Consider the following 26,738-nt stretch of genomic DNA (forward strand, 5'->3'; position numbering starts at 1 on the left):
GAATGCATGTGCAGGTTAAAAATGGAGTAGAAATGACGCTCACTCTGATTATGTACAGAGGCAAGCAGAAGACAGCCTACCAGCCAGCGTGGCAGCAATATGCAGTTTCAGGTGGGGGGGCACACAAAATGCAGTTAATCTGGACAACTAATTTCTGATACTCACGGAGAAGCTGCCAAACTGGTTGGTAGGACCGGTGATTTGGTCTAAATTTCGACTGCAATGCCTCCGAACAAATCAACGATTCACGTCAGTGTAAAATGTACTCCGTGTTGGAAATTCTTTTCTAATGAAGTTTAGCGTGTCAGGAATAATGACCACCACAGTGGCACAGAGGAGACACTGAAAAGACCAATGGTTTCTTTCCACTCCTTCATATGACTCCGCCCCATCCAAAAGACGCTCCCCGCCAACATATCCGGAGACAAGCCCTAACCACCACTTAAAAAAAAAAAAAAAAAAAAAAAAAAAAAAAAAGAAGGTCGTGTAAATACACAAGCCCGTTTCTTCCAGGGGAGGAAAAGGCCAATTCATATGGAACAATGACAAAGTTGATATCTAAAAGAAAAGGGGGGGGGGGGGGGGGGGGTTGAAAATTTTAAAGACAACATGCCAAAATATGAAACTTTAGGTCGAAAGCACAAGATGGGAAATGAGCTTCATATCTCAGCTTTCAATTTTTCTTTCCATTTCTGTGTGGATTTCTTCAGTACATTAGTGCGCACCCCCCCCCCTGCGGAAACGTAAAAGATGACGGGTTAAAACTGCTAGCAGCAGAGGATCAAAACCAAACGTTCATGTCAGCACTGACATGAACAACTGGTGACGACGCACATTATAAAGAGCTTCAATGCCAACACACTGAGGAGAAAAATAATAATCACTAAAAAAAAAGAAAAAGGCACAGATTCGTAAACAGTGATCTTTAGTGAGTGGGGGGGGAGGGGGGCGCGCTAAAAAAAGGGGATCAAATCAAGAAACGGCGGGAGCAACTTTTGCGGAAAGAAGTAGTCATGAATTAAGGCAGGAAACAAACGGCTACATCTTATTTTCCAGGACAGAGGGAGGCAGCTTGAGTCAGTTAACTTTGACAACAGTTCACCAGTTTGCAGTTGATTTCCTGCCCAGTACCTCCTTACTTCTTCCTACACCTTTTGTAATGACTCCACTTATCTACTCCTTCTTCTCCTCCTCTTTCTTCTCCTCCTCTTCTGTGGGATATGAGTGCCAGGTGAGCCGCTCTTCATAGAAGGAGATGACAACTTGGGGACATTTGACGTTGGCCTCCTTAGCCGGGACGAGATCGGCCTCGTCTGAGTTTTTCCTGGAAGATGAAAAATATAAGCGAGAAGAGAAAGAAAGCGACTGTTCTGAGTATTAGCTTTAAAATTTAAATGCCCCAGGAAGTGTGGAATTCATACAGTGCATCCGGAAAGCATTCACAACACTTCACTTTTCCACATTTTGTTATGTTACAGCTTTATTCCAAAATGTATGAAATTCATGTTTTCCCTCAAAATGCTACACACAATACCCCATAATGACAATATGAAAAAAGCTTGAGATTTTTGCAAATTTATATATACTGAAGAAATAAAGAAAGTTAAGTATTCACAGCCTCTAGAATACATATATATGTATTTAATGCGGAAAATGCCCCCCATTTTTAATCTAGAGCCTTTTTTTTTTAAATGTTGCAATATTACAACGTTGGGTGAATGTGGTAGTCAAAACAACCCTGTTTTTGAGAGGAAAGTCTTGAGACAAACTTAAAGTACAACTTTAAATCAATATAACTTTAAACTACAGATGATTTACACATTCTAGCCTTTAGCCTTATATTGGACAGCATATACTGTAATATAAACTAATGTGCAAAGATATATTGCCAAATCTAATCATTTTCATTTACTTATGATTTCTAACCACCTTGAACACTCATATTTTCCCCTTATCACAGAAAGCAGGACTTTCTAACAAAGAAAATCTGTTTCTCCATGTCTGCCCTTTGTCTTGGCTATTGATAAGAAAATGTTCCCATCAACTCATAATGAGAGCAGCTGTGGGAGATGCTTGGAGGGGCATTTGCAGCATTTGTTCTGGAACAGGTGTTAATGTTCATGAATGTAAGGTGTAGCTATAAATTGGAGGCTACATGCATTACTAATAGGATGATAATCAGAGTTTGCAATTGTTATGCCATACATAATCTCCAAAGAAAGAACGACCATCTTCAGGCAACGGGAACCCAGTCACAGCAGGGAGTCTTTTGAATGATCGGAAGAGAACATGCTCAGGTGATGGCAGTCCCAACAATCCCTCTTCCAAGAAATCGTGCACATCCCCCACCGGATGTGCTCAAGGACCTAACTGGACATTTTCCAATGAAGGTGAAGAGAGGCCACTGCAGACATTGCAGTAAAGGGTGTACTAATACCCAATATAGCGGCAAGGTCACCTCAATTTGTCAGAGGACAAGAACGGTCTCTGGGACTATCACTGTAAATAAATGTCACAGTTCTTGTTGGAATAAATGACTGTTCATAACGACATGAAAGAGATTTTGAAATAACCGACTGTGGCTCAAATTGTAGCATTTTTACCCATTTGGTCTAATTCTGCTGGATTCCTGCTCATTCTTGCCAAGTGTGAGGGGGCCTTTAGTTTTATTTGTCTGAACATTTGCTAAACCATTCCATGTCACTTCCTGAAAACTAAAAAGAACACACTGTTCCAAAAGCAAAGCAAAAACTTCATGTCAAGGTAGACAAAACGCACCACTTCATGAGGAACATCAGCTCTCCACTGGAGTCTGTCGCCCCAATAATTCTCTCCGGCTGCAGACCTCGGCCAAAACCTCTGGCTTTCTCACCCTGGTGAAGAATGAGAAGTAAGACACAGACATTGAATTTTGTGCGTGTGTGTGTGTGTGTATATTATATTGCGCGGAATTCCTCCGCACGTCTGTCTCAATGTGCCGAAAAAGTGCTGCTGTCCACGTCTTTTCACAATTCCTGTGCTAGTCAGACGACGTCCCGGATAAAACAGCATCCAGTTTGGAAATGAACGGCACATTCCACCGTTACAGGAGTTTTTGTCATGGAAAGAGGAGCGGAGGCTTCGCGCGCCGTGGCGGTGCCACATGGTGCACAGCAACGCCGTGATGAAGCCTCACGGGACATGTTCTGGCATGGCCAGGCACATCCACAATTTCTCAGATAATCACTCGATGGAAAAACCACCGACGGCTGTCTGAACGCCATCTCAAAGCCGTCCTGTGAGACCAAAACGGAGGTGGTTTTGTCTCGCTCCAGTGGCGAATCCATCGTGACGCACGAAGCCTCCGCTCAGCTTTCCATGACAAAATCTCTTGTTAAAAGTGAAATCTGCCGGAAAATGGTTGATGTCCAGCTCTTGTGATAACCAGAGAAATGGCACACGATCACGGATCCAGACAGCCATCCGTTTAGAAATGAAATGGTCGTTCAGCCTGTCGATGGCGGCTTCGGAGCGCGGCGCGCCCCACAGCCGCTGGGGGCCATCCTTAAAGCGACAGTAACACTCCTTATTCTCTACCAAGCCCCTAACATTTTCATCAAAAGCCAGATAAATTTTTCTAATGGTTTCCAGCTGCTTGTCTCTAACAAGCACTGAAAAAAATTCTGACGGAAAAAAAAAAAGCCCGAATCATTCAGCCATTTCCTGACAATGAAAATCCAACGAGGGGGCTGGACCACTCCTCACTCAAAGCCTGCTCACAGGCGAATGACGCAACCGACAGGCGTGGAAAAACTCACGCATGCGCACGAGGGTTCAAGCTTGTCTGACGCAATCACACGTGATTCAAATCGATATGGTTTTTGAAAAAAATAATAAGGTCGGATACTTTTCTAATAGACCTCGTATATCACACACACACACACACACACACACACACACACACACACACACACACACACACACACACACACACACACACACACGAGGTCTGTGAGAAAACTATCCGACCTTTTTATTTTTTCAAAAACTATATGGATTTGAATCATGTGCGCTTGCATCAGACAAGCTTGAACCTTCGTGCGCATGCGTGAGTTTTTTCACGCCTGTCGGTTGCGTCATTCGCCTGTGGGCAGGCTTTGAGTGAGCACTGGTCCACCCCCCTCGTCGGATTTTTATTGTTTAGGAATGGCGGAGTGACTGCCGCTTTGTTCCATGAAAATTTTTTCAGAAACTCTGCCAGACAGCCAGATGGAAACCATTTGGAAGATTCAGATGGCTTTCGGTGGGTTTTCAGTCAAGTGAGTATCCGAGAAATTTTTTAACAGCTGGGCATGTTCCAACTTGTCCTGTGAGACTTCCAACACAGCGGTGTTTGTCCCGCGCCATGAGCGGCTGCGTCGCGACGCACAAATCCGTCCGCACGTCTTTCATTACAAAATCTCCTTTAACAGTGGAATGTGCCGATAAAGTGCTGATCCAGACCTCTTCTGAAACTTCTCTGCTAGTCACACGACGTCCTGCATCAACAAAACCTTAAATTTGGAAGTGATCTGCTCGTTTCAGCCTGTCGATGGCCGCTCGGGGCGCGGTGCGCCCTCCGCCGCCGTGGGCCGTTTTTAATGGTCCTTAATCCATGTGATACCGATAGAATCTTCACCAAAAGCCATTTGAATCTTCCAAATGGTTTCCATCTGGCTGTCTGGTAGAGTTTCTGAAAAAATATTCATCTAACAAAGCAGCAGTCACTCCGCCATTCCTAAACAATAAAAATCCGACGAGGGGGGTGGACCAGTGCTCACTCAAAGCCTGCCCACAGGCGAATGACGCAACCGACAGGTGTGAAAAAACTGACGCATGCGCACGAAGGTTCAAGCTTGTCTGATGCAAGCGCACGATTCAAATCCGTATAGTTTTTGAAAAAAAAACAACAAAGGTCAGATACTTTTCTAACAGACCTCGTGTGTGTGTGTGTGTGTGTATATATATATATATATATATATATATACATACATACACACACACACACACACACACAAGGATGAAAGTAAAAACAAAAACCAGGAGCAATCACATATTTCTGACGTCCGCCAATCCAGATCCCCTCCAAAATTCAGTGGAGTCTTCCATGCCCCAATATCCATCCGTGTTGCAAATATGTTGAGAATCCCTTAAGTAGTTTTGACATAATCCTTCAAAGCCTATATAAAGTGAAACCTGATCCAAATTCAGGAACACCTCCAAAATTTAATGGATTCTTCCATGGCCTAAAATAGATCTGTGGTGAAAATGGTCAAAATCTGTCTTTGGCAGACATAAAAAAAAAAACTTAAAATGTTATTTTTATAGCCAAATCATAAGCTGTTCTCCCTTTTCTAGAAATCGTTTTGCAATTGCATCCTAGGATGCAAGAGAAAACAAGGTGGAGACAGCTAAGAAAACAATCAGAATCTCAGAATCAGAGGTTTTTCAAAATAGAAAAGAATAAATACGAGTGACGTTTCCTTTTCCTGGTCAAAAAAACAAAACAAAAAAAAAAAAAAACCCGGTGCAATTTAAAATGTAATGCGATGCTAAAATATCCTCGGCCATATGAGCATCGTCTTCTTTATAATTTGCAGTTGTTTAATTGGTATCCCGGTGAAAAGTATATACAACCCCTGGCAAAAATTATGGAATCACCGGCCTCGGAGGATGTTCATTCAGTTGTTTAATTTTGTAGAAAAAAAGCAGATCACAGACATGACACAAAACTAAAGTCATTTCAAATGGCAACTTTCTGGCTTTAAGAAACACTATAAGAAATCAAGAAAAAAGATTGTGGCAGTCAGTAATGGTTACTTTTTAGACCAAGCAGAGGAAAAAAAAATATGGAATCACCCTGTAAATTTTCATCCCCAAAACTAACACCTGCATCATATCAGATCTGCTCGTTAGTCTGCATCTAAAAAGGAGTGAACACACCTTGGAGAGCTGTTGCACCAAGTGGACTGACATGAATCATGGCTCCAACACGAGAGATGTCAATTGAAACAAAGGAGAGGATTATCAAACTCTTAAAAGAGTAAATCATCATGCAATGCTGTAAAAGATGTTGGTTGTTCAGAGTCGGCTGTGTCTAAACTCTGGACCAAATACAAACAACATGAGAAGGTTGTTAAAGGCAAACATACTGGTAGACCAAGGAAGACATCAAAGCGTCAAGACAGAAAACTTAAAGCAATATGTCTCAAAAATCGAAAAATGCACAACAAAACAAATGAGGAACGAATGGGAGGAAACTGGAGTCAACGTCTGTGACCGAACTGTAAGAAACTGCCTAATGGAAATGGGATTTACATACAGAAAAGCTAAACGAAAGCCATCATTGACACCTAAACAGAAAAAAAACAAGGTTACAATGGGCTAAGGAAAAGCAATCGTGGACTGTGGATGACTGGATGAAAGTCAAATTCAGTGATGAATCTCGAATCTGCCTTGGGCAAGGTAATGATGCTGGAACTTTTGTTTGGTGCCGTTCCAATTAGATTTATAAAGATGACTGCCTGAAGAGAACATGTAAATTTCCACAGTCATTGATGATATGGGGTTGCATGTCAGGTAAAGGCACTGTGGAGATGGCTGTCATTACATCATCAATAAATGCACGTTTACGTTGATATTTTGGACAATTGAAAGGATATTTGGGGATGATGAAATCATTTTTCAAGATGATAATGCATCTTGCCATAGAGCAAAAACTGCGAAAACATTCCTTGCAAGAAGACACGTAGGGTCAATGTCATGGCACAGGGTCAATGTCAACGAGCAGATCTAATTTGATGCAGGTGTTAGTTTTGAGGATGAAAATTTACAGGGTGATTCCATAATTTTTTCCTCAGAATTGAGTGATTCCATATTTTTTTCCTCTGCTTGGTCTAAAAAAGTAACCGTTACTGACTGCCATAATATTTTTTTCTTGATTTCTTATAGTGTTTCTTAAAGCCAGAAAGTTGCCATTTGAAATGACTTTAGTTTTGTGTCATGTCTGTAATCTGCTTTTTTTCTACAAAATTAAACAACTGAATGAACATCCTCCGAGGCCGGTGATTCCATAATTTTTGCCAGGGGTTGTATATTCATATCAACACCTGCCTTGACACGCCTCAGGATTACATATGATATTCAATATATGTGCACGACACATGTAGTCCAGGTTCTCCTGACTGTGGGTGTACCGTGAAGCTCCTCTATTTTGTCATGTGATAATTTCAAAAGGACCACAATGGAAATAAGCATTTAGATTTTATTGTGTTCTCAGTGTATCATTGATATATTCACCTCTGTATGTTTGTATTAATGTTGCAGAATAAACTCATTCAATCATAAACAATATTTTATTTATGTTTTAACAGCATCTGCAGGAGGAGGTGCGTATACATGAGCCTTTGTCAAGAGTGGATGTTAGGTTTGAGTTAGCAAAAGTCTGCAAGGTCTTCTAAATCACTCCAGAGGTGTTATCAGGTCACAGCATTTTCAGTTTTAGAAGGTTTAATTTATTTCTCACTAGCTTTTACACAATATGAGAAACATGTTATATTTACACATACAGTAGTGTTCAGAATAATAGTGCTGTGTGACTAAAAAGTTTAATCCAGGTTTTGAGTATATTTCTTATTGTTACATGTGAAACAAGGTACTAGTAGATTCAGTAGATTCTCACAAATCCAACAAGACCAAGCATTCATAATATGCACACTCGTAAGGCTATGAAATCGGGCTATTAGTAAAAAAAAGTAGAAAAGGGGGTGTTCACAATAAAAGTAGCATCTGCTGTTGATGCTTCAAACTCAAAACTATTATGTTCAAACTGCTTTTTTAGCAATCCTGTGAATCACTAAACTAGTATTTAGTTGTATAACCACAGTTTTTCATGATTTCTTCACATCTGCGAGGCATTAATTTTGTTGGTTTGGAACCAGAATTTTGCTTGTTTACTAGTGTGCTTGGAGTCATTGTCTTGTTGAAACACCCATTTCAAGGGCATGTCCTCTTCAGCATAAGGCAACATGACCTCTTCAAGTATTTTGACATATCCAAACTGATCCATGATACCTGGTATGCGACACCATAATAGGAGAAACATGCCCATATCATGATGCTTGCACCACCATGCTTCACTGTCTTCACTGTGAACTATGGCTTGAATTCAGAGTTTGGGGGTCGTCTCACAAACTGTCCTCGGACCTTGGACCCAAAAAGAACAATTTTACTCATCAGTCCACAAAATATTCCTCCATTTCTCTTTAGGCCAGTTGATGTGTTCTTTGTCAAATTGCAACCTCTTCTGCACGTCTTATTTAACAGAGGGACTTTGCGGGGGATTCTTGCAAATAAATTAGCTTCACACAGGCGTCTTCTAATTGTCACAGCACTTACAGGTAACTTCAGACTGTCTTTGATCATCCTGGAGCTGATCAATGGGTGAGCCTTTGCCATTCTGGTTATTCTTCTATCCATTTTGATGGTTTTCCATTTTCTTCCACGCGTCTGTTTTTTTTTTTGGCCATTTTAAAGCATTGGAGATCATTGCTGAACAGCCTATAATTTTTTGCACCTGTGTATAAGTTTCCCCCTCTCCAATCAACTGTTTAATCAAACTACGCTGTTCTTCTGAACAATGTCTTGAACGTCCCATTTTCCTCAGGCTTTCAAAGAGAAAAGCATGTTCAACAGGTGCTGGCTTCATCCTTACATAGAGGACACCTGATTCACACCTGTTTGTTCCACAAAACTGAAACTCACTGACTGAATGTCACACTACTATTATTGTGAACACCCCCTTTTCTACATTTTTCTTTTTTTTTTTTACTAATAGCCCAATTTCATAGCCTTAAGAGTGTGCATATCATGAATGCTTGGTCTTGTTGGATTTGTGAGAAGCTACTGAATCTAGTGGTACCTTGTTTCTCATGTAACAATAAGAAATATACTCAAAACCTGGATTAGTCTTTTTAGTCACACAGCACTACTATTATTCTGAACACTACTGTAAACAAAGCTGTTTTGGAGCACCAGCTAGAGACAAGCTAGTGATGTCACAGTGCCGCTCTACTCTGATTGGCTGTCACCCCCACCCATCCAGGGGGGGGAAAGAAAAAGATCTGCATGATTCATAGCATAAAAATATACAGAATGTGACCTTTTAACCTCTTAAAATAGGTTAAGGTTAACCATCTTTGAACTTGTCCAAGGTCTGTGTCCCAAGAATGTTCCCTGTGAATATGAAGACCCAGGCAATAATAGGACTGGACTTATGCTGAGCACAGACAAACACAAAGACTTTGCAATACCGATGCCCATATTTTGATGGCCTCGGGTAAAAATGGTTTGATTTTCTCATCATATTTAGAATAGGCTTATAAAAAAAAAAAAATAATAATAATCACTGGCAAACAGAAAAATTAAAATGACCCAATTTTTCTTGTTCCAGACACGTAATGTAATGTGAGGTCAGAAAATCTGGAACTGTCGGACTGCGACCACCAACACTGGCAGGTGGCTCAAAGTAAAATCAGGTCGCATTAAAGCACCTTTCACACCAGGCCTGCTTCGAGTTACTTCATGCGGCGTCATGTGCGCGCAGCAGGGGTACAGAAAGGTGAGAACACAGGAGGATCCGCAGGCAGTTTGGCTGCAGCCAGACTGTGCACTCTGATTTCTCTTCTAGTTTATATTTGTTCTTGTGCAGGGCTGCGCTCTGATTTCTAGTTTACCTTTTCTTCCCTTGACCGTGAGCTGCGTGCGCGCGCGCGAACGAACCGTCCGTGAGTAAATGTGGAGATGGACATGTCCTGTCTCTGGCAATCAGTCTGTGAGCAGGATGTTTATGGACTTTATTTAAACACAGTTGTGAGAGAAGTTAAGAGCGAGGAGCATTTTTTTTCCTGTGCCCTTTTGAGCGTGCAGTTTTACTGCATTGTGTACATGTTATAAAAACAATCTTGCGTGATTTATACACTGGGAACAATGGAACACAGCAGGAATCATAAATTGGCGTCAGGCAATGTTGTACTGTGAGGGTGTGGCTTCCAGTCACATTGAGTACTGTTGCTTTGCCCTGACTTGCGTTGAAACCACTTCCATTCTGCACTGTATGCTCGACAGAAAAAAATTAAACATGTTTAACCAGCAGTAAGCAGGTTCCAGTTACGGAGAACCCCAGTAGTCCAGGTAGAGACACTTCCCCTTTTTTTGCCACAGCTCCCCAGGAGCCGGGGGTCTAGGGCCCTGTGGGGCCCAGGAATTACATTTTTATCTAATGATACTATTTCATCATCGCCTGGCAGAACAAATCTCAAAATTAGTGGATATTTAAATGATCCTATATTCAACCTTTTATTTGAACTGTCAATGGTAATGCTGAAATAACAGAATATGACATGGAGGTAGGACCTGGAATGATTTTCCTTTTAATTGTAAACCAAATTATGCATTAACTCAGAACAATTAAATAACATGAAATTTATGAGGACTGAAAAGACTTACAGCATTTCAAAAACCATAGCTAAAGCTTGTAGAATTAGAGGTGCACCGATCGGTCGGCCACCGATCATTATGGGCCGATCACGCCTTGATCGGTTTGATCGGCAAAATGCGCCGATCAAAAGGACCAATCACAACAGTGCACAGTTGTTTTGGGGGGTGTTTGTCAGGAAAATGATCATTTCTCTACACTGATTACAGACCCTGCAGCGGGTCCGTGATCAACTTTTCTGCAGCGCGGCTTTGCTCTGAACCTGGAACCAATCGAAGCAGTGGTTCGCAGATTGAAGCAATGCTTCGATCTTTTGCTTCGTTTATACTTTCTTTCGCTTAATTTTCCCCCGCTAAAACCCTAAAGAGCATACATCTGTGAGTAATATTTACGTTTTCTATGTTAAACCGACCTGTTATGGTCTTCTGAAACAGTTGACAGATGTATTTTATAACTTAAAAATGGGAGCGATGCTAATGCGTTAGCATGTCTATGGCATTTTCAATGTTAAAAGTTAGCATTACGCATTTGCAGCTGTCATCACGTTCGGGTGCATTTGTTTTCAAATTGTAATATTTCTTAAATTTATTTTTGTTTATATATTAATAATCTAATGCTTATATACAATTTTAGAGAAAGACAAAAAGAACCTGAATAGAAACACAACAGAAAATATATAATAGCAACTAACAATGAACATACATAAATAAATAAGTGTTTCCTGTGAACACCTAGTGTCTCTTACACCTCCATTTCATCTCTGTCTTATTTAAGTTTAATGACAGTTTGTTTCGGTCAAACCATATTTTCAATATGTTAATTTCTTCAGTGATTTTCTCCAGAACTATCTGCCAAACTAGAAAACTGCTGCATCCTAGTAAGAGCAGAATACTACTGGAATTAATTTTAATAAGGAAAGCTGTTTTGTTTTTTCTCACCTAAATGGATGCTGCACTCACTCCAGTTTATTATCTGGAATAGTCCCAGATTGCATTTCAGAGCTTCTAGAATTCAAACATTTTCGTGCAGGTGGTGTTGGGGGGTAATTTGGGGTTTCAGCTTTTTTTTTTTTTGTTTTTCACCACTTTCATCCCTGAATATGTCAATCGTGAGTCATGTTTGTGCAGATTAAAGTTACTAACTGGGACTCCTGTCTTGTTGCGAGAAAGAAATGAGAATCATCCTCCGTTCTGTTCACACAGCTCCAAACGCTGCGCGGCTCTCTGATGAGTCAAGTTAGAATGATAGAGTCCAGTCTGAATTAATAACTTCAAAATGAAATACCGTTTTGTTTATTTTTGTTTTTGCTTTCCTCTGTGACGTAAACTCATTTTGACTTCTGATATGAGCTGGACGGACAAGGAGAGCAGTCACCATCATCTAATGTAGTACATGTCCATCCAGCTCATATCAGAAGTCAAAATGAGTCAAATGGCTCTGAGAGATCTAAATAGACTACTGTGTAATGAATGGAACCACACTGCCATCTAGTGGATATCCAGTGTGCCTGAGTGTGTATTTGTGAATCAGTAGGCATTTGTTTGTGGATCTGTGGATTTTGCGAAAAGAATGTCTCAAATTACGTCACAGAGGAAAGCGATGAATGCATGTAATTGGTGATGCACAAATGCTGAAACTCAATTCACAAATACAATTTCCAGTTTTACAAATGTAAATTTTTTTTTTTACAAATTAAGTTTTATATTTGCAAATACAACATTATTTGCAAAGACCAATTTACATATATGAAATTTGCATTTGTGGATATCTGAACACATTTGCAAATCAATGATTATTTGTAGATCACCCTGTGTGCATTTACAAATATTAATGAGACAATTTTAACCCCATAGAATGAGGGCTGTATTTTACATTCTCAACGTTCTGTAGGCTGTAACCTGAGCAACATGAAACATGGAAAAGAAAAGCTTGCTGGTAGAACAAAGTCAGTGTAATAAAACAAAAGTTGGCAGTTTATTCTAGTGTCTTTATTTGAATGCATGTTTTTTGTTTTCATCATTAAGTTTTAATGCAAAAATAGTCCTATACATTAGACCTATATTCTTATTTTGGGCATGATCCAAATATGTACTTGATCAGTATCGGCCAATCAAATTTCAGTGATCGGCCTAAAAAATCCTGATCGGTGCACCTCTATGTAGAATATTTGGAAAATCTTGCTAAAATATCAATAACACACCTTATAGTAAAAAGTCACTTATATTCTTGTGTAAATTGTAACAGCTATGCTTTGAGTGGCATTTTTCCTCCACGAAACTCAGCGGATCCGAGGAAACTGATTTCTATCTGTAACACACAGATCAGTGTCCGCGGACTTATAAAACTTACACAATGTCGTAAAAAAAGAGAACGCTTTGCGATAAGCATTTTAAAAACTATGGTGTTCACGATTAAAGAGTACATCACCCCCCCCCCAATTATGAAATCCACGGAATCCCCCAGCGTTTTCACAGCCCTGAATAACCAGAGACAGGTTTAGATCCTTACCTCAATCGTACCCTACAATAAAAACCTGTTCGGCCAGCTCATCTGGTATGACTCTACCCATAGAAAATCTGCTCACTGGCACATGACTGTGTTGCTGCAGTTTCTGCAATCACAAATGCATTTATCTTGCACCATGAGATAAGCAGTCAAGCAAGTGCAGCCCATGACACACAGACTTTATGGTGAGGTTGGTGTGTCAGTTCTGTGGCACAAACAAAACAAATGATTATTTCTCTGTGTCAACTGCAGACTGCAGCGGGTCTGCTTGAAGCAACAGAGCAGCGCCTCGTTGTGCTATTCGCTGGTTGATGCTCAGAGCAGTGGAAGCAGCAAATCCACTGCTCTGAGCATCAACCGCTGCATAACGAAGTTGTCTATCAGGTAAAAGAAATAATAATAATAATATCCTGTTTTGTGGGACTATGTGCGCAGCTCCAAAAAAGCTGCACAGATTCCGGACGGAATAAATAACTTGACAGCGAATCGCAATTTTAAATCAAATGACACCTCTTTCCAAACATTATAATACAAACAACTACAACCAACCAAACCCGTTTCCTGCGTTTTTTTTTTTATGAATTACATCCTGACGTGCAGCTGACTGACTTCAACTCAGAGTCTATGGAGTTCCATTTCTACCATTTATATCTGAAAGGAAATGCTTTTGACAAAAAGTACAGATTTTATTTCTATTTATGTCCAGATCTAGGATCCACCATGTACACTAAAGATTCAGTGACCATATACAGATTTTATTGATTCATATTGATTTAAGACTCAATAAAATGCTGTTGACATAGAAAACCCGTAAAGCCTACTTTTAGAACACAGAAAATTCACAAGAGGTACTGATAAGGGAATCAATAAAGAATCGGACTGAAACAGAATCGATAAAATCTTAATAGCCAAATACAAAACAAATATTCGTTCAATGGTAAGAATATGTCACAAGGTGAAAGATGGCTTCCTTGTATGGAACATTCCATCTTTCACCTTATGGAATATTCTTACCACTGCACTCAAACATTCATTATTTGTATAACACACACACACACACACAACTGGTGTTTTTAGAGTGCTAATGTATCTAGATTAGTCCCTCACCTCTTCCTTCTTTCTCTTGCTCCCTCGCTCCTCAGAGTCACCAGATGCCTCAGTGGATGCTTTCCTCTTGCTTTCCTTCTTTTTTTCCTCCCTCTCTCTGTGTTTCGACATGTACTCTGCAATCAGGTCGGGACAGTCCAGGTTCTCCTCTGGCTCCCATGTGTTGTCCTCACTGGATGGATGTGAACAGAGACAAATTTCAGTTAAAAAAAATAAAATAAAAAGTACAGTAAATTCTAGAGACCAACATTAAGGAAATAGTTCAGCCACAAAACACTTTAAAAACATCCCATAGTGCTACCTTAACTGATAATATATTCAGCAATGATATTGAGAATAACACTGACTGGATTATTAATCAATGACAGTGATCATCTACCAGTTTTCATCGTTTATAATAGAAACCATTGGCGGAATCAGCCAGAGGAGAAAATAAAATACAGGCGAGTGCGGATAGAGGAAAACATGAACACACTAAAGAAGGATTTACAGGAGCAAAACTGGGAAAAGGTATACAGTGAAAGTGATGTTGATAGTGCATACGAAACTTTTTTACAAATATTTACATCATTATATGATAAAAATTGTCCAATTAAACAAGACTACAGAAAACAAAAAATCTAAGATCGACCATGGATGACGAAAGGGTTACGGAATGCATGTAATAAGAAAAATACACTGTATAGAGAATTCATAAAACCAAAGACTAAAGAGGCAGAAAATAGATATAAGAAATACAAAAATAGATTAATATTATACGGGTATGTAGGAAGGAATATTATAGTAACATATTATATAATAACAAAAATATTAAAGGAATGTGGGATATATTAAATAGCATTATCAAAAATGGTAATAAAAAACAGAGTTACCCTCAGTATTTCATTGATAATAATGTCAAGAAGGAAAATAAGGATGAGGTAGTCAACGGTTTAATAATTTTTTTGTAAATATTGGACCAAGCTTGGCAGAAAAAATTCCCGATTCCCAACCTGAGGATTGGGATAATAATCTCATAGAAAGAAATCCCTGTTCAATGTTCCTCACAGCAGTGGATGGAAAAGAAATTATAGACATTGTGAATAATTGTAAATATAAAACATCTACCGATTTAAATGAAATTGATATGGTGGTGGTAAAACAGGTCATTGAATGGATTGCAGAACCATTAACATACATCTGTAACTTATCATTTCAAACCGGTAAATTTCCCAATCAAATGAAAATAGCTAAGGTTGTGCCGTTGTATAAGACTGGGGATAGACACCACTTCACAAATTATAGACCTGTTTCTTTGCTTCCACAATTTTCCAAATTATTAGAAAAGTTATTCAATAATAGATTAGACAAATTCATAAATAAACATAAATTACTTACTGATAGTCAATATGGATTCAGAGCACTTGCATTAATAGAATCAGTTGAAGAGATTACAAACGCCATAGACCACAAATTACATTCAGTTGGAATATTTATAGACCTAAAAAACGCTTTTGATACAATCAATCATGACATATTAATCAATAAACTTGAACAGTATGGCATTAGGGGGTTGGTGTTGCACTGGGTGAGAAGCTACTTAAGTAACAGAAAACAGTTTGTGAAGTTGGGGGAATATACATCATCATGCTTGGACAACGCTTGTGGCGTCCCACAGGGGTCAGTATTGGGTCCAAAACTGTTTCTAATTTATATAAAACATATTGTTAATGTTTCCAAAATATTAAAAATAGTATTTGCAGATGACAAGCATTTTTTTGTTCGGGGGGGGGGGGGGATTTGCAGGAGTTACTGAGGAGGATCAGTATAGAAATGGGAAAATTGAAATATGGTTTGACAGAAACAATTATCATTAACTTAAGTAAAACAAAATACATGTTATTTGGCTATTGTAATACAGACATACAGGTTCAGTTACAAGTCAAGGGGGTAGATATTGAAAGGGTACATGAAAAGAAGTTTCTGGGGGTGATAATAGATAAGATAAACTGGAAGACTCAAAAACATATACAAAGTAAACTGTCAAGAAGCATTTCAGTTCTAAACAAAGCGAAACATATTCTGGACCACAACTCACTCTGCATTCTTTACTGCTCACTGGTTTTACCATATTTACAGTACTGTGCAGAGGTATGGGGTAATACTTATAAAGGTAAAAACAATCACTATCAGTAATGCAGAAAAGAGCTATAAGAATCATTCATAATACTGGCTATAGAGATCATACAAATCCACTATTTTTACAATCCAAAATCTTAAATTCACAGACTTGGTTCATTTTCAAACAGTACAAATCGTGTATAAAGCAATAAACAATTTACTTCCAGCAAATATTAAAAATATGTTTAACAGATCAGGGGATTGCAGTCTGAGGGGGAAATTTAATTAAAGCATCAGTGGGCACGAACAACATTAATAGGTTTCTGTATTTCTGTCTGTGGGGTGAGGATGTGGAACAGATTGGGAGTGGGGCTCAAGCAATGTCCAAGCATGAACCAGTTCAAACAGCGGTACAAAAATATGTTTTTTCTAGGTATAGGGAGGAGGAAGGGTAATGAGGGTTAGGGTGTTTTTGTTTTTTGCTTCGGCTTGTAAATAAATATATATATATATATATATATATATATATGTATTACTGGTTGTGGGGAAGAAGGGGTAGGGATAAGCTGATGCTTCACCCTACCCCTTTTCGGACATGACAGTAGGAACTTTTTTGTTGTTTTCACTGATCTTGTATTTGTTGTTGTATCAAATGTTCGAAATAAACAGTTTTCATTCATTCATTCAAAAAACAACAACAAAAAAAACTCACTCTGAGAAGCCTTTCCATTTCAGCAGAAACTCGACTTTGCCTTTCACCACTCGACGGTCCAAAACCTTCTCCACCACATACTCCTCCTCTTCCTCCTCCTCAGCTGGTGCTGCTGGTGCTGCAGTCGCTGGTGCTGCTGGTGCGGCTGGCACAGTCTCAGGCTGCTGCGGCTGCGCTGGCTGTTGCGGCAGCTCCTCCTCCTCATCCGGCTTCTTTGCCTTCTTTGTTGCTACAGTCGCCAGCTTGACGTTAGTTGAGGGAGCCTCTAATGGAACAACACATACACAAAATAAAGTCAACCTCAGTAGGCATTATAGGGTACTGGATGATCCTTCAAAATCAAAACATTTAAAAATAAATAAGTAATTAACTAGCGCATTGCCCGTGGGGATCCGCAGGCTCTAGACTGGGGAGTGTATAAAATAACTAGCTGACATTTTTCAAGGGTGGTAAATTGTGGCAAGTTTCTACAATGAGTTGGAATGGGGTGGGTGCCCAAAATGTTTTTAGAACCTTAAGCCTGGTTCACATGACAGAGTTTTAAAATTCTCTAGGTTTCCAAAACTTGAGACCACACACGTGAAGATATAAAATCATAGATCTAGCGGGTTTGGTCGTACAGTGTGTGGTGTTCAGCCACACGGTAAGGACAACACCACCGCACACGAACAGATTTCACAAACATTCCCAGGTCAGACAGGAAATCTCGAGATTAAACGTGACTTCAGAGTGAACAAACAGAGATACTTTGTGGACTATTTAAAAACAGAGGGAAAAAAACAATACAAAAAGAAAAGGTGTTCCTTAAAGTGGATATGACACCTAAAAAATTAGGTAAACCTGATATAAATATCAAAAATATACATATAGTAAATTGAAAATGGTTTTAATCATTATCACCAAGAAATAAAATTTGTACAGCTTCTCAAATTGTTTTTCTTGGAAAGCGCGCTGGCAGTGTTCCATCAGCGGTCACGTGATGGCGTGACATCACAGCGTGTAGAGTCCCATCTTTGTCTGTTCGATTGACAACAGGAACAGATGGACCTCAGCATGAACAGTGAAGAGATCAAGAACTTTTCTGACTCCTCTTCAAGTGTGGATTGTTTCTGTGAGGAAATCGAGTGACTCAGATCCTGAGGATGTTGCAGCAGTGATTAGACCCTACAGATTGGAGCCGTATTTTTCGCACAAACATTCAAACCAGGAGCATTCTGACAGCAAAAATAATGCAGACGGTGCTTATGGTGGAGCCGAAGCAGAGGCAAGAGACATGCCAATTCCGATGGATTTTGAAAGGCTGCAGAATACGGAATGGTAAGGGAGGCTTTGATTTTTGTTGCTGCTGTTTATAACACTATACTTATAATAGCATTTTCGATTCTAGCGTCTGTTTACTGCCTTTGTTATTTCACCGGTGCCGCGATAGTGTAGCTACTACTTGCCACCGTTATTACCTTCGGGTTTTTGCCGTTTGAGTGCCAGGCATTGCATTCATCCCTGTTTAGTTACATTATTTCACAAAAGAATAGGAAATAAACGGCAGAAGTTTTGAAAAAGATCACTGAAAATAACAGTGAACATGGCGCCGATATGTTTACTACATATTGCACTGATATTTTTACAAGTTCCTTGACCATTTCAAGATTATTGTGAACATATTTGGGGTTGACATTTTAGGTGTTCCTGTGAGCAGTGCGAGAACATGGAGATGGTAGAGGAAAGTGTCTGCTGTCGGGAGCAAATGCGGGTGTGCGAGCGGAGGGAGCGGCAGCCTGACATTTTGTGCATCACACAACACCGCGGCTTTCGATCAATCTGCCTGGACTTGAAAAGGCTAAAACCTTTTGCCCTTGTGTTTGCGCAATATGCTGTGACACACTGGTCAGGCATATCGACAAACAAGTCCCTGAGAGCTGTGGTTAATCAAAGTTTCTGCCGCAAAAAAAAAAAAGTGTAAACCACGGCCGCCAAGCATGCAAGCCAGTATGGTCTACAGGCAGTGACGCATTTCAGGTTTGGTGCTAAGCGGGAAGCTGGTCACGGGGCGTGCAGATTTTTCAGTGGTGGGACTTTCAAATGTTAGTATACGGGATGAACAGCATCCAGTTCCCAAACGCTTAGGTTGAACCGAATTATATAACCTTTGTTACATGTAACAAGACTATGTTGTCTTTAGTGTCATATCCACTTTAAAGGAGTGGAGACAGTGCGACCACCGGACTTTCTGGTAAGTCAGAACTGTGCATTTTATTTTCCACTCTGTGCGTCCTCACCTTGCTTTCTGATTGGCTGCACATCAAATTCAGAGGTTGCATGCTTGTTTGTGGTCAACAAGACAGAACACATGCTGCGATGTTGGGCCAAGACGATCCAACATGTTGAATAACTCGATTTGCGATCTGAGCGCTCCTGACATCCTCCCGAGCAGATCAGAGTACTCTAACATAGCACACCACCGCGGACATATCTGAAGATTATTTTAGCGTCATCACGAAGGGCGTCCTTAAGACTGTCGGAAGGGAAGATCGGGTCTGATATCGGCCCTAATTATCCTGCCGTGTGAACCAGGCCTTAGACCTCAATTTTTCTGAAGAACTCTACCCTGTTAATTACGTAATTTACCGTCTTAATGTATTGATATATTCTTTAGGTACTGGTTATCATATACAAACTTTTGTTATCATCACCATCATGATCAGTATTATTATTATTTTAACTTCTATTTTGTCATTTTATTTTAATTAGACCAAAATGGAAATAAGTGTTTCTACTTTCTTGTGTCATCCATGTAGGGCTGCCACAACCAGTCACAACTACGTCGACTTCTGAAACCATCGGCAACTAATTCAGTAGTCGACGAGTCATTTGCTTTCACCTTGAACCAATGAAGAAGTGGTTCCATCTGCTGCTTCACTGCTCTTCAGAAGCGGTAACTCCGCTTCTTATCCCCCCTCAAAGCCATTAAAATGTCAATCGTGAGTCACTTTTGTGTGGATTAAAGTGACTAACTGGGACCCCTGTCTTGTGAGGAAAAAAAAAAAAAAAAAAAGGAGAATCATTCTCCATGCTGTTGCTCCAAATGCCGAGTCAAGTTAGGAAAATAGAGTCTGCTCGGAATTAATAACTTCAAAGTGAATTTGCATTTAAATCAAATGACACCAGGGCTGCAGCGAGATTATTTTAGTAATCGAGTATTCTATCGATTAATCAAGTAATCGGATAAAAAGTACTTTTGGGTTTTTAACAACATCAACAGTCTAGGGCTCTCTCTAAGCAATGGCACAATGTTGCTGCATTATCACAGATTGTCAAATTTAGTGTGCCCCGTCTTCCTGGGTAACTATTTTTTCACAGCTTTACAAGTTTTGGATCTTTGCTGGTGTCAGGAGCGCAGCCAGTCTTGACATTTTGTTGATATGGCTTTTTTGTTTTCCCCAACTTGTGAAATTCAACCATTTTAAGTTTTGTTCAGCTAGAGGCTGAACATGCAAGCCTCGCAGTCATTTTTTTTAAATTATTTTATTTGAGTTACTGTTTGTGGAGCGTTGTGTGTTGCTCCAAAAAAGCGAAAATTAAAATGCCAAACCCTCAATGAGAGTCTGAGCAAAACACAGAAGAAAGAGTGGACTTTTGCTGAGAGGATCTTCAGAGACTGTTTGGCAGTGTATCCGGGTCGGAGCTGTAACTTGCCAGGTGTGAGGCGAGCGCTGAGCCTCTCACACCGGGCAGAGAGGCAGCCACCAGCTGCCGCACGAATAGCCACTCCCCACGTAGAGAAGAGCAGGCAGCGGAGGAAACTGTTTAAAAAAAAAAAAAAAAAAAACACACTGCTTTGCTTTAAACGCACAGCCATTTCAGATGATCAGCGTGGACCTCTTTCTCCTAAAAGGCTTTATTCACTCTGTATCTTGGTTGGAAAGTTGTAGCTATTGTGCTAATTTACACGGCTTATGCATGCTCATCTTCATTCGTTTTTCTGGGGATGTTACAGCACCACACAGACCTGGCATATGTAATACAATGTTAAATGAAGCTTCGATGCACAGAATTTGCCTTGAACATTTTTTGTAATTGAATTATTCGAGTTACTCGACTAATCATTCCAGCCCTAAATGACAACTCTTTCCAAACACTAATACAATCGATCAAAATAGGTTTTTTTTCCCTCCAAAAATGAGACTACTTGGCTGACGTGCAGCAGCCCAAAACTGTATGGCTGCAGACCTGCAGATTCCAGCAGCCAGCTGAGCTGAGCTCAGAGGTACAGCATGACATCCATGCCATTAATGTCTGAAAGAAATTGCTTTTGACAAAAGCTACATATTTTTTTAATATCTATGTCCAGAGATAAGGGATCCACCATGTAGAGTTTATGTCCAGAGATCAAGGATCCAGTGACCAAATTTCATATTTATTTACTTTAAGACTCAATAAAATGTTGACATAGAAAACCTGTAAAGCTTACTTGTAGCACACAGAAAATTCACAGGAGGTATCGATAAGGGAATTGATAAGGAATCGGATTGATAAGCGGAATCAATAATGGTATCAATCGATAAAATGCGATAAGATATAATTTACGTGTAATCCGACTACTCGCAAAAATAATCGACTCGACTATCAAAATAGTTTGTGGCAGCTCTACGGCCATTTTTTACGCATTTACAATTATGTACTTGTGTACAAAAAAGTCATGCACGCACACACATTTTTATACAGATGATTTACTGGAATGGCGAGCGAGTTCAGAATGTAAATATTAATGTCCATTGTTCAGTGTTAACTAATCTATGTAGCTTCTCTAAAAAAAAAAAAAAAAAAAAAAAAAAAAAAAAAAATCATATCAACGTTCAGTTTTGGTGCTGTTCATCCTTGGCCCAAAAACAAAAATACCAACACCTAAAGTCAGTTTCTGCAAGCACAGCCTTTTGTCTTTCTGCAATCTGCTGTAAGCAGGTGCTTTTAATTTGATAAACAGAGTGGCAGAATGCATTAAAAGCACTACATATTTCAGTTATGGTACCAACATGAGGCTTAAGGACCAGTCACACGGCAGTTAACGAAAGGCAACAAAGCCCAAATGAAACAAATCTGGACTTTCGTTGACATTGTTTAACCTTTCCGCAGCTTCGTTCCTGTAGCTGGCACTTCGTCAGGATTTTTAAACTGTTGATAAACCTGCTGCCCCTTTCAGTGTCTGGAGTGATTAAGAGCAAGACGGAGAGAGAGCGAGTGGAGCGGTGGACAGCGTCCTGGTAAGGAAAGTGAAACCTATTCAGAAGGTTTTTCCATTTAACCCTTTAGCATCATCACATTTTTCAGTAGAATGTTGTAGATATCAATATGTTCTACCAAACGTGTACAAGTATGTGCGCAGTTCGGGTATACAGACAGTGATTAGAGTTTCGTATTTGAGAAATATTTGGCATGCTTACAGTGTGTATAATTTTGGTGACGTATTTAGCATGTGAGGTGGGTGGGTTTTTTTTGTAAAAATGAGGCATCACAATGTTGAACAAGCACCCCAATTTTTTTTTTTTTTAATAATTGAAGCAAGACTGAGCGCAGTGTGTCGTCAGTGAGGATTCTGACGAAGGAGATGATCCTCTTTTGTTCTGGACGAGGAACTAGAGCAGGTGGATCCACCGACGTGCACACAGATCTCCACAGTGGGTTGGATCAAGCGCTTCTGTTTGCAGCTGAGCTCTGTCCCTGTGTGGAGTCCTGAAACGCAGAGATGCAGACACACTGCTCCAGCAGTGGCTCCAGGTGCGTTTCGTTTAAAGCGTGGAGAACAATCTTCGCTTCAGGTTTTTTTTTTTGGTCCTCTTTTGTCATTTTTGCACTCTTGACTCGCAGGCTATTCGGTGATGGGACAAGTCAAAAGCTCATTTGTCGACAAATTGATTTTTTTTTTTTTTTTTTACCTTTCCCCTTTCATTCAGGAATCGTCGATGCAGTGTGACTGGGCCATTAAGTCACTCATAGTACAGCAACATAACCCTTTTGTCCTATCAACTTTCGCAACGTTCATCCTTGACCCAAAATGGATAAACACACCGAATAGCAGATGTCAGGTCTCCCCTGCTGTTGCAGACTCAAAGCCATATACACGCACACACAGGCCACTTAGCTATTATAATATAGATAATGATTAAAAAAAAAAAAAAAAAAAAAAAATTTAAAACTACATGTTGGTAGGAGCACTTTAACATGAAAAAGATGTCTCAAGTACTTAAATACAAATCAAATCAATTTTATTTATATAGCGCCAAATCACAACAAACAGTTGCCCCAAGGCACTTTATATTGTAAGGCAAAGCCATACAATAATTATGGAAAAACCCCAACGGTCAAAACGACCCCCTGTGAGCAAGCACTTGGCGACAGTGGGAAGGAAAAACTCCCTTTTAACAGGAAGAAACCTCCAGCAGAACCAGCATCAGGGAGGGGCAGTCTTCTGCTGGGACTGGTTGGGGCTGAGGGAGCGAACCAGGAAAAAGACATGCTGTGGAGGGCTGGATGTTTAATAAAACATCGGCAGCTGAGATGACCCCATGCCAATCTGCCTGTGCATATTGGCATGGGGTCATCTCAGCTTCTGACAAGGTTAGAAAATATTACTCCAAAAACACAAAAATTCCCTTCCATAATTTCATCCTGTCTGATGAAGGGCGAGGCCCGAAACGTCACCTCTGGTGTGTTATTAAAGGCTTGTTTGGGAGCTAACTGGCTGTGCGGATCCCTTTCGTTTTTTGTTCTTCCATAATTTCACCCCAAATCTGCCCCAGATATCACCAGAATGCACAATTTGCATCCTTTTATATCAAAATTTTGTGGGGGGCATGCCCTCAGACCCCCCTAGTTACTTTGCCGCTATGCTGCGTAGCGGTAGGTTTGGTACCGAACTTTTCAGATTTTGGTGCCCTTAAGGCATACAACTATTTATTCTAAAAGGCAAACCCTGGCTATAACGGGCTCATGCAGAAGGTGGCAGCAATGGAACAATAAGGATGCCAGCTGCCATTATACACCATAGAAGAAGAAGGGCTCGTTTATTTTTTTTTTTCCCCCCCACAGGGTCACGTCTTGAGAAAAAGCGCGTTTTGTGTCAAAATAAAGCCAGAAATATATATTTACACCATGGGTAGAGTTACAAATAGTTACTAAAGAAATAATAAACAACACAGAAGAAAAAAAAGAAATCACAGCAGCATACATAACGTTCAATAAAATTAATGACTACAATATCACAAAGGGTAGGTTTAGTAATAATAATGACTTTGATTTAAATAAGGCTTTTAAAGACACCCAAAGAGCTTTCCAAGTTGCATTACTCATTCACACACAGCTGCCCTGGGGCCCCCTCTGACCACCACTAGGGATGGGACCGATCGGATCCCGGATCGGTATCGGGTTCCGATACTGATGTAATTCGCGTATTGGAAAATACAGATCCAACCCGCGACATTTTCCGATACTGGAGAAGAGCCGTGAATCCTCTCAACTGATGTTTGCTCTCCGAAGAACACACAAAACAAATATTGTAATAAATCCCAAAGTTTCAGTTATCTTGGTCGCTTTGCATAAAAGTCGTGTTCTTTCAAAATGATGCTCCAAATGATCTGATTTGTTGGAGGATCATTTTGAAAGAACATAATTTTTATGCAAAGTGACCAAGATAACTGAAACTCTGGGGAATGATCATACAGAGACTGAAGTTTTTTTTTTGTTTTTTTTTTTTTTAAACTTGCTTTCCCATTTCTACCTTCATTATTGTCCAGGCAAGAGAAAATGGAGCCTATTCCAGCAAGCGAATCTGTCCATCTTGAGTGATGTTGAGGCTGAAGCTAAACTAGGCCCAGTGTGATTGACACATCTGACTGATCCTTGAGGAAGCTGCATTTAATCGGGCATATCTTGGCATGCTGGCCGACCTTGTGCACGCCATGTGTGACCGGGGCATGTAACCTGCGCCCCCACCCCATACTACAGACACATGAAACTTCTGTATAGTTTGTGTTGCTTTTTTGTGTATTTGCTCTTTTTTGTTGCAGTAAACAATTTCACTCATGTGACTATAATAATTTGTCATTTCAGGCAGAATCAACAGTAAAAAACATTTTGTCATTGATGTTTTGGTGCAATGAAGGTTCATTTCTAAGAATTTTTAATTTGGGTTTTTGCAGCTCCAGAAGACACTGCACACTACACCTGGCTGAATCTTTACAAAGATGCTGGAATAAGCATGTCTAAACTGAGATTTTACCAAATGGTATTTAACAAACAAAAAGGTTTAGTCACTTCAGTGATAGCATCATTACATCAAGGAATTTTGAACAGCCAGTTTTACTGCCTGTTTACTTCAATTTACATTTATGACCCCATTAAATGTAAAACTTATTTTACTACTGGATTATGCTTAAACAGCTTTTCAAACTGTTAGCCTTTAAATCTGTAAACCTTGGTAACTTTTACAAATCAAACTGATGTTACACAAAAGTGGAGACATTTTAGCAAAAAGTACAAAAATTTATTCAAAATTCATAGTGAAACATAACCGGTGTATAACATGATGATGACAAAGGTGTCCCATCCCGTGGCATGAAACTTTGCAGCGGTGACTGAGAAAACCATCTGAAAACACACAAACATACACACAACATATATATTTTAATTAGTGCTGTCAGGTTATTAAAAAAAGTAATGTAATTGATTACAGGGTTTGTGATTAGTTAATCTAAATGAATCATTTAATTGTAGGTATATAAAAAACTCAGATCTGTGTGTGCTTGGGGCATTTAATAATCAGGTAAAAAAGGAACAGGGTTATTATTGTTACATATCAAGGAGGTATTAAACAAGCTGTAAATTGATCTTAAATTGGGAGAACTGTCTAAGTGTAATTTGGATGGGTTAAATGCCGACAAATTTCATTGTATGTATGTGTACAATGACAATAAAAGGCTATATTAGAAAGAATGTCTATAAAACAGAATTGTGGGAGTTTGGAGGCTGATTCTTTCTGCACAATGTGACTCCTTTAATAATTATCTTATTAGATTTGATATTTTAAATCTGTCCATTGAACATTAAAATCTGGATGAAAAACAAACGTATTTAATGTGTTTTAAGCCTGTTCGAGTTCAGTGACGACGTTAATTAACGGTCATTAAAACCGAATCAACATTTTGTGCATGAACGTCAGTAAACGCACAAACTCCCACATTTGAGATTTAACATTAAGTTATCAAAGCAAGTAACTTTGGTAAAAAAAAGTATTGACATTAACACATTTACTGATCTCAGAAATGCGTCTATTTACAGACCAAGTCACTGACGTCATAACAAAACGGAGCAAAGTGTGACTGAAGGCGTGATAGGTGCTGTAATTAATTAATCTAAATTAACACTATTTTGACAGCCACAATTTTAATAGTTAATAGTGACAGCCTGCATATTACTTATTTACGAGCTACTTAGGAAGCTAACGACTAGCTTACCGTCATGCTTTGCCTCTTCGTCTCTTTTCAGCTTGTAACTTCTCGTCTTCATCAATCAATCAATTTTTTTTTATATAGCGCCAAATCACAACAAACAGTTGCCCCAAGGCGCTTTATATTGTAAGGCAAGGCCATACAATAATTATGTAAAACCCCAACGGTCAAAACGACCCCCTGTGAGCAAGCACTTGGCTACAGTGGGAAGGAAAAACTCCCTTTTAACAGGAAGAAACCTCCAGCAGAACCAGGCTCAGGGAGGGGCAGTCTTCTGCTGGGACTGGTTGGGGCTGAGGGA

The 26,738-nt window shown here is 39.6% G+C and overlaps 1 protein-coding gene across 1 annotated transcript; it reads right to left on the minus strand.

The window, feature by feature from the left end:
- Positions 1 to 1,048: 1,048 nt before the first annotated feature.
- Positions 1,049 to 26,495, minus strand: LOC117528755 (chromobox protein homolog 1-like). Its single transcript, XM_034191385.1, has 5 exons — positions 26,444 to 26,495; positions 16,938 to 17,202; positions 14,126 to 14,297; positions 2,779 to 2,873; positions 1,049 to 1,324 (listed from the first exon to the last, which is right to left on the minus strand). The coding sequence occupies exons 1-5, from the start codon at positions 26,493 to 26,495 to the stop codon at positions 1,174 to 1,176; spliced, it is 735 nt and encodes a 244-aa protein (XP_034047276.1). The 3' UTR covers positions 1,049 to 1,173.
- Positions 26,496 to 26,738: the final 243 nt, after the last annotated feature.

Source organism: Thalassophryne amazonica, chromosome 16 (genome assembly GCF_902500255.1).
Source record: "Thalassophryne amazonica chromosome 16, fThaAma1.1, whole genome shotgun sequence".
Taxonomy (NCBI): domain Eukaryota; kingdom Metazoa; phylum Chordata; class Actinopteri; order Batrachoidiformes; family Batrachoididae; genus Thalassophryne; species Thalassophryne amazonica.

Bases quoted from the DNA above. Each gene is read 5' to 3' on its own strand.
- LOC117528755 (XM_034191385.1), bottom strand. From the start codon at position 26,495: ATGAAGACGAGAAGTTACAAGCTGAAAAGAGACGAAGAGGCAAAGCAT. The intron at 2,874-14,125 runs GTGAGGGACTAA...ATTCTTCACCAG, and splicing joins GCAAGAGAAAGAAGGAAGAG to GGTGAGAAAGCCAGAGGTTT. The intron at 1,325-2,778 runs GTGCGTTTTGTC...TTCATCTTCCAG, and splicing joins CTGATGTTCCTCATGAAGTG to GAAAAACTCAGACGAGGCCG.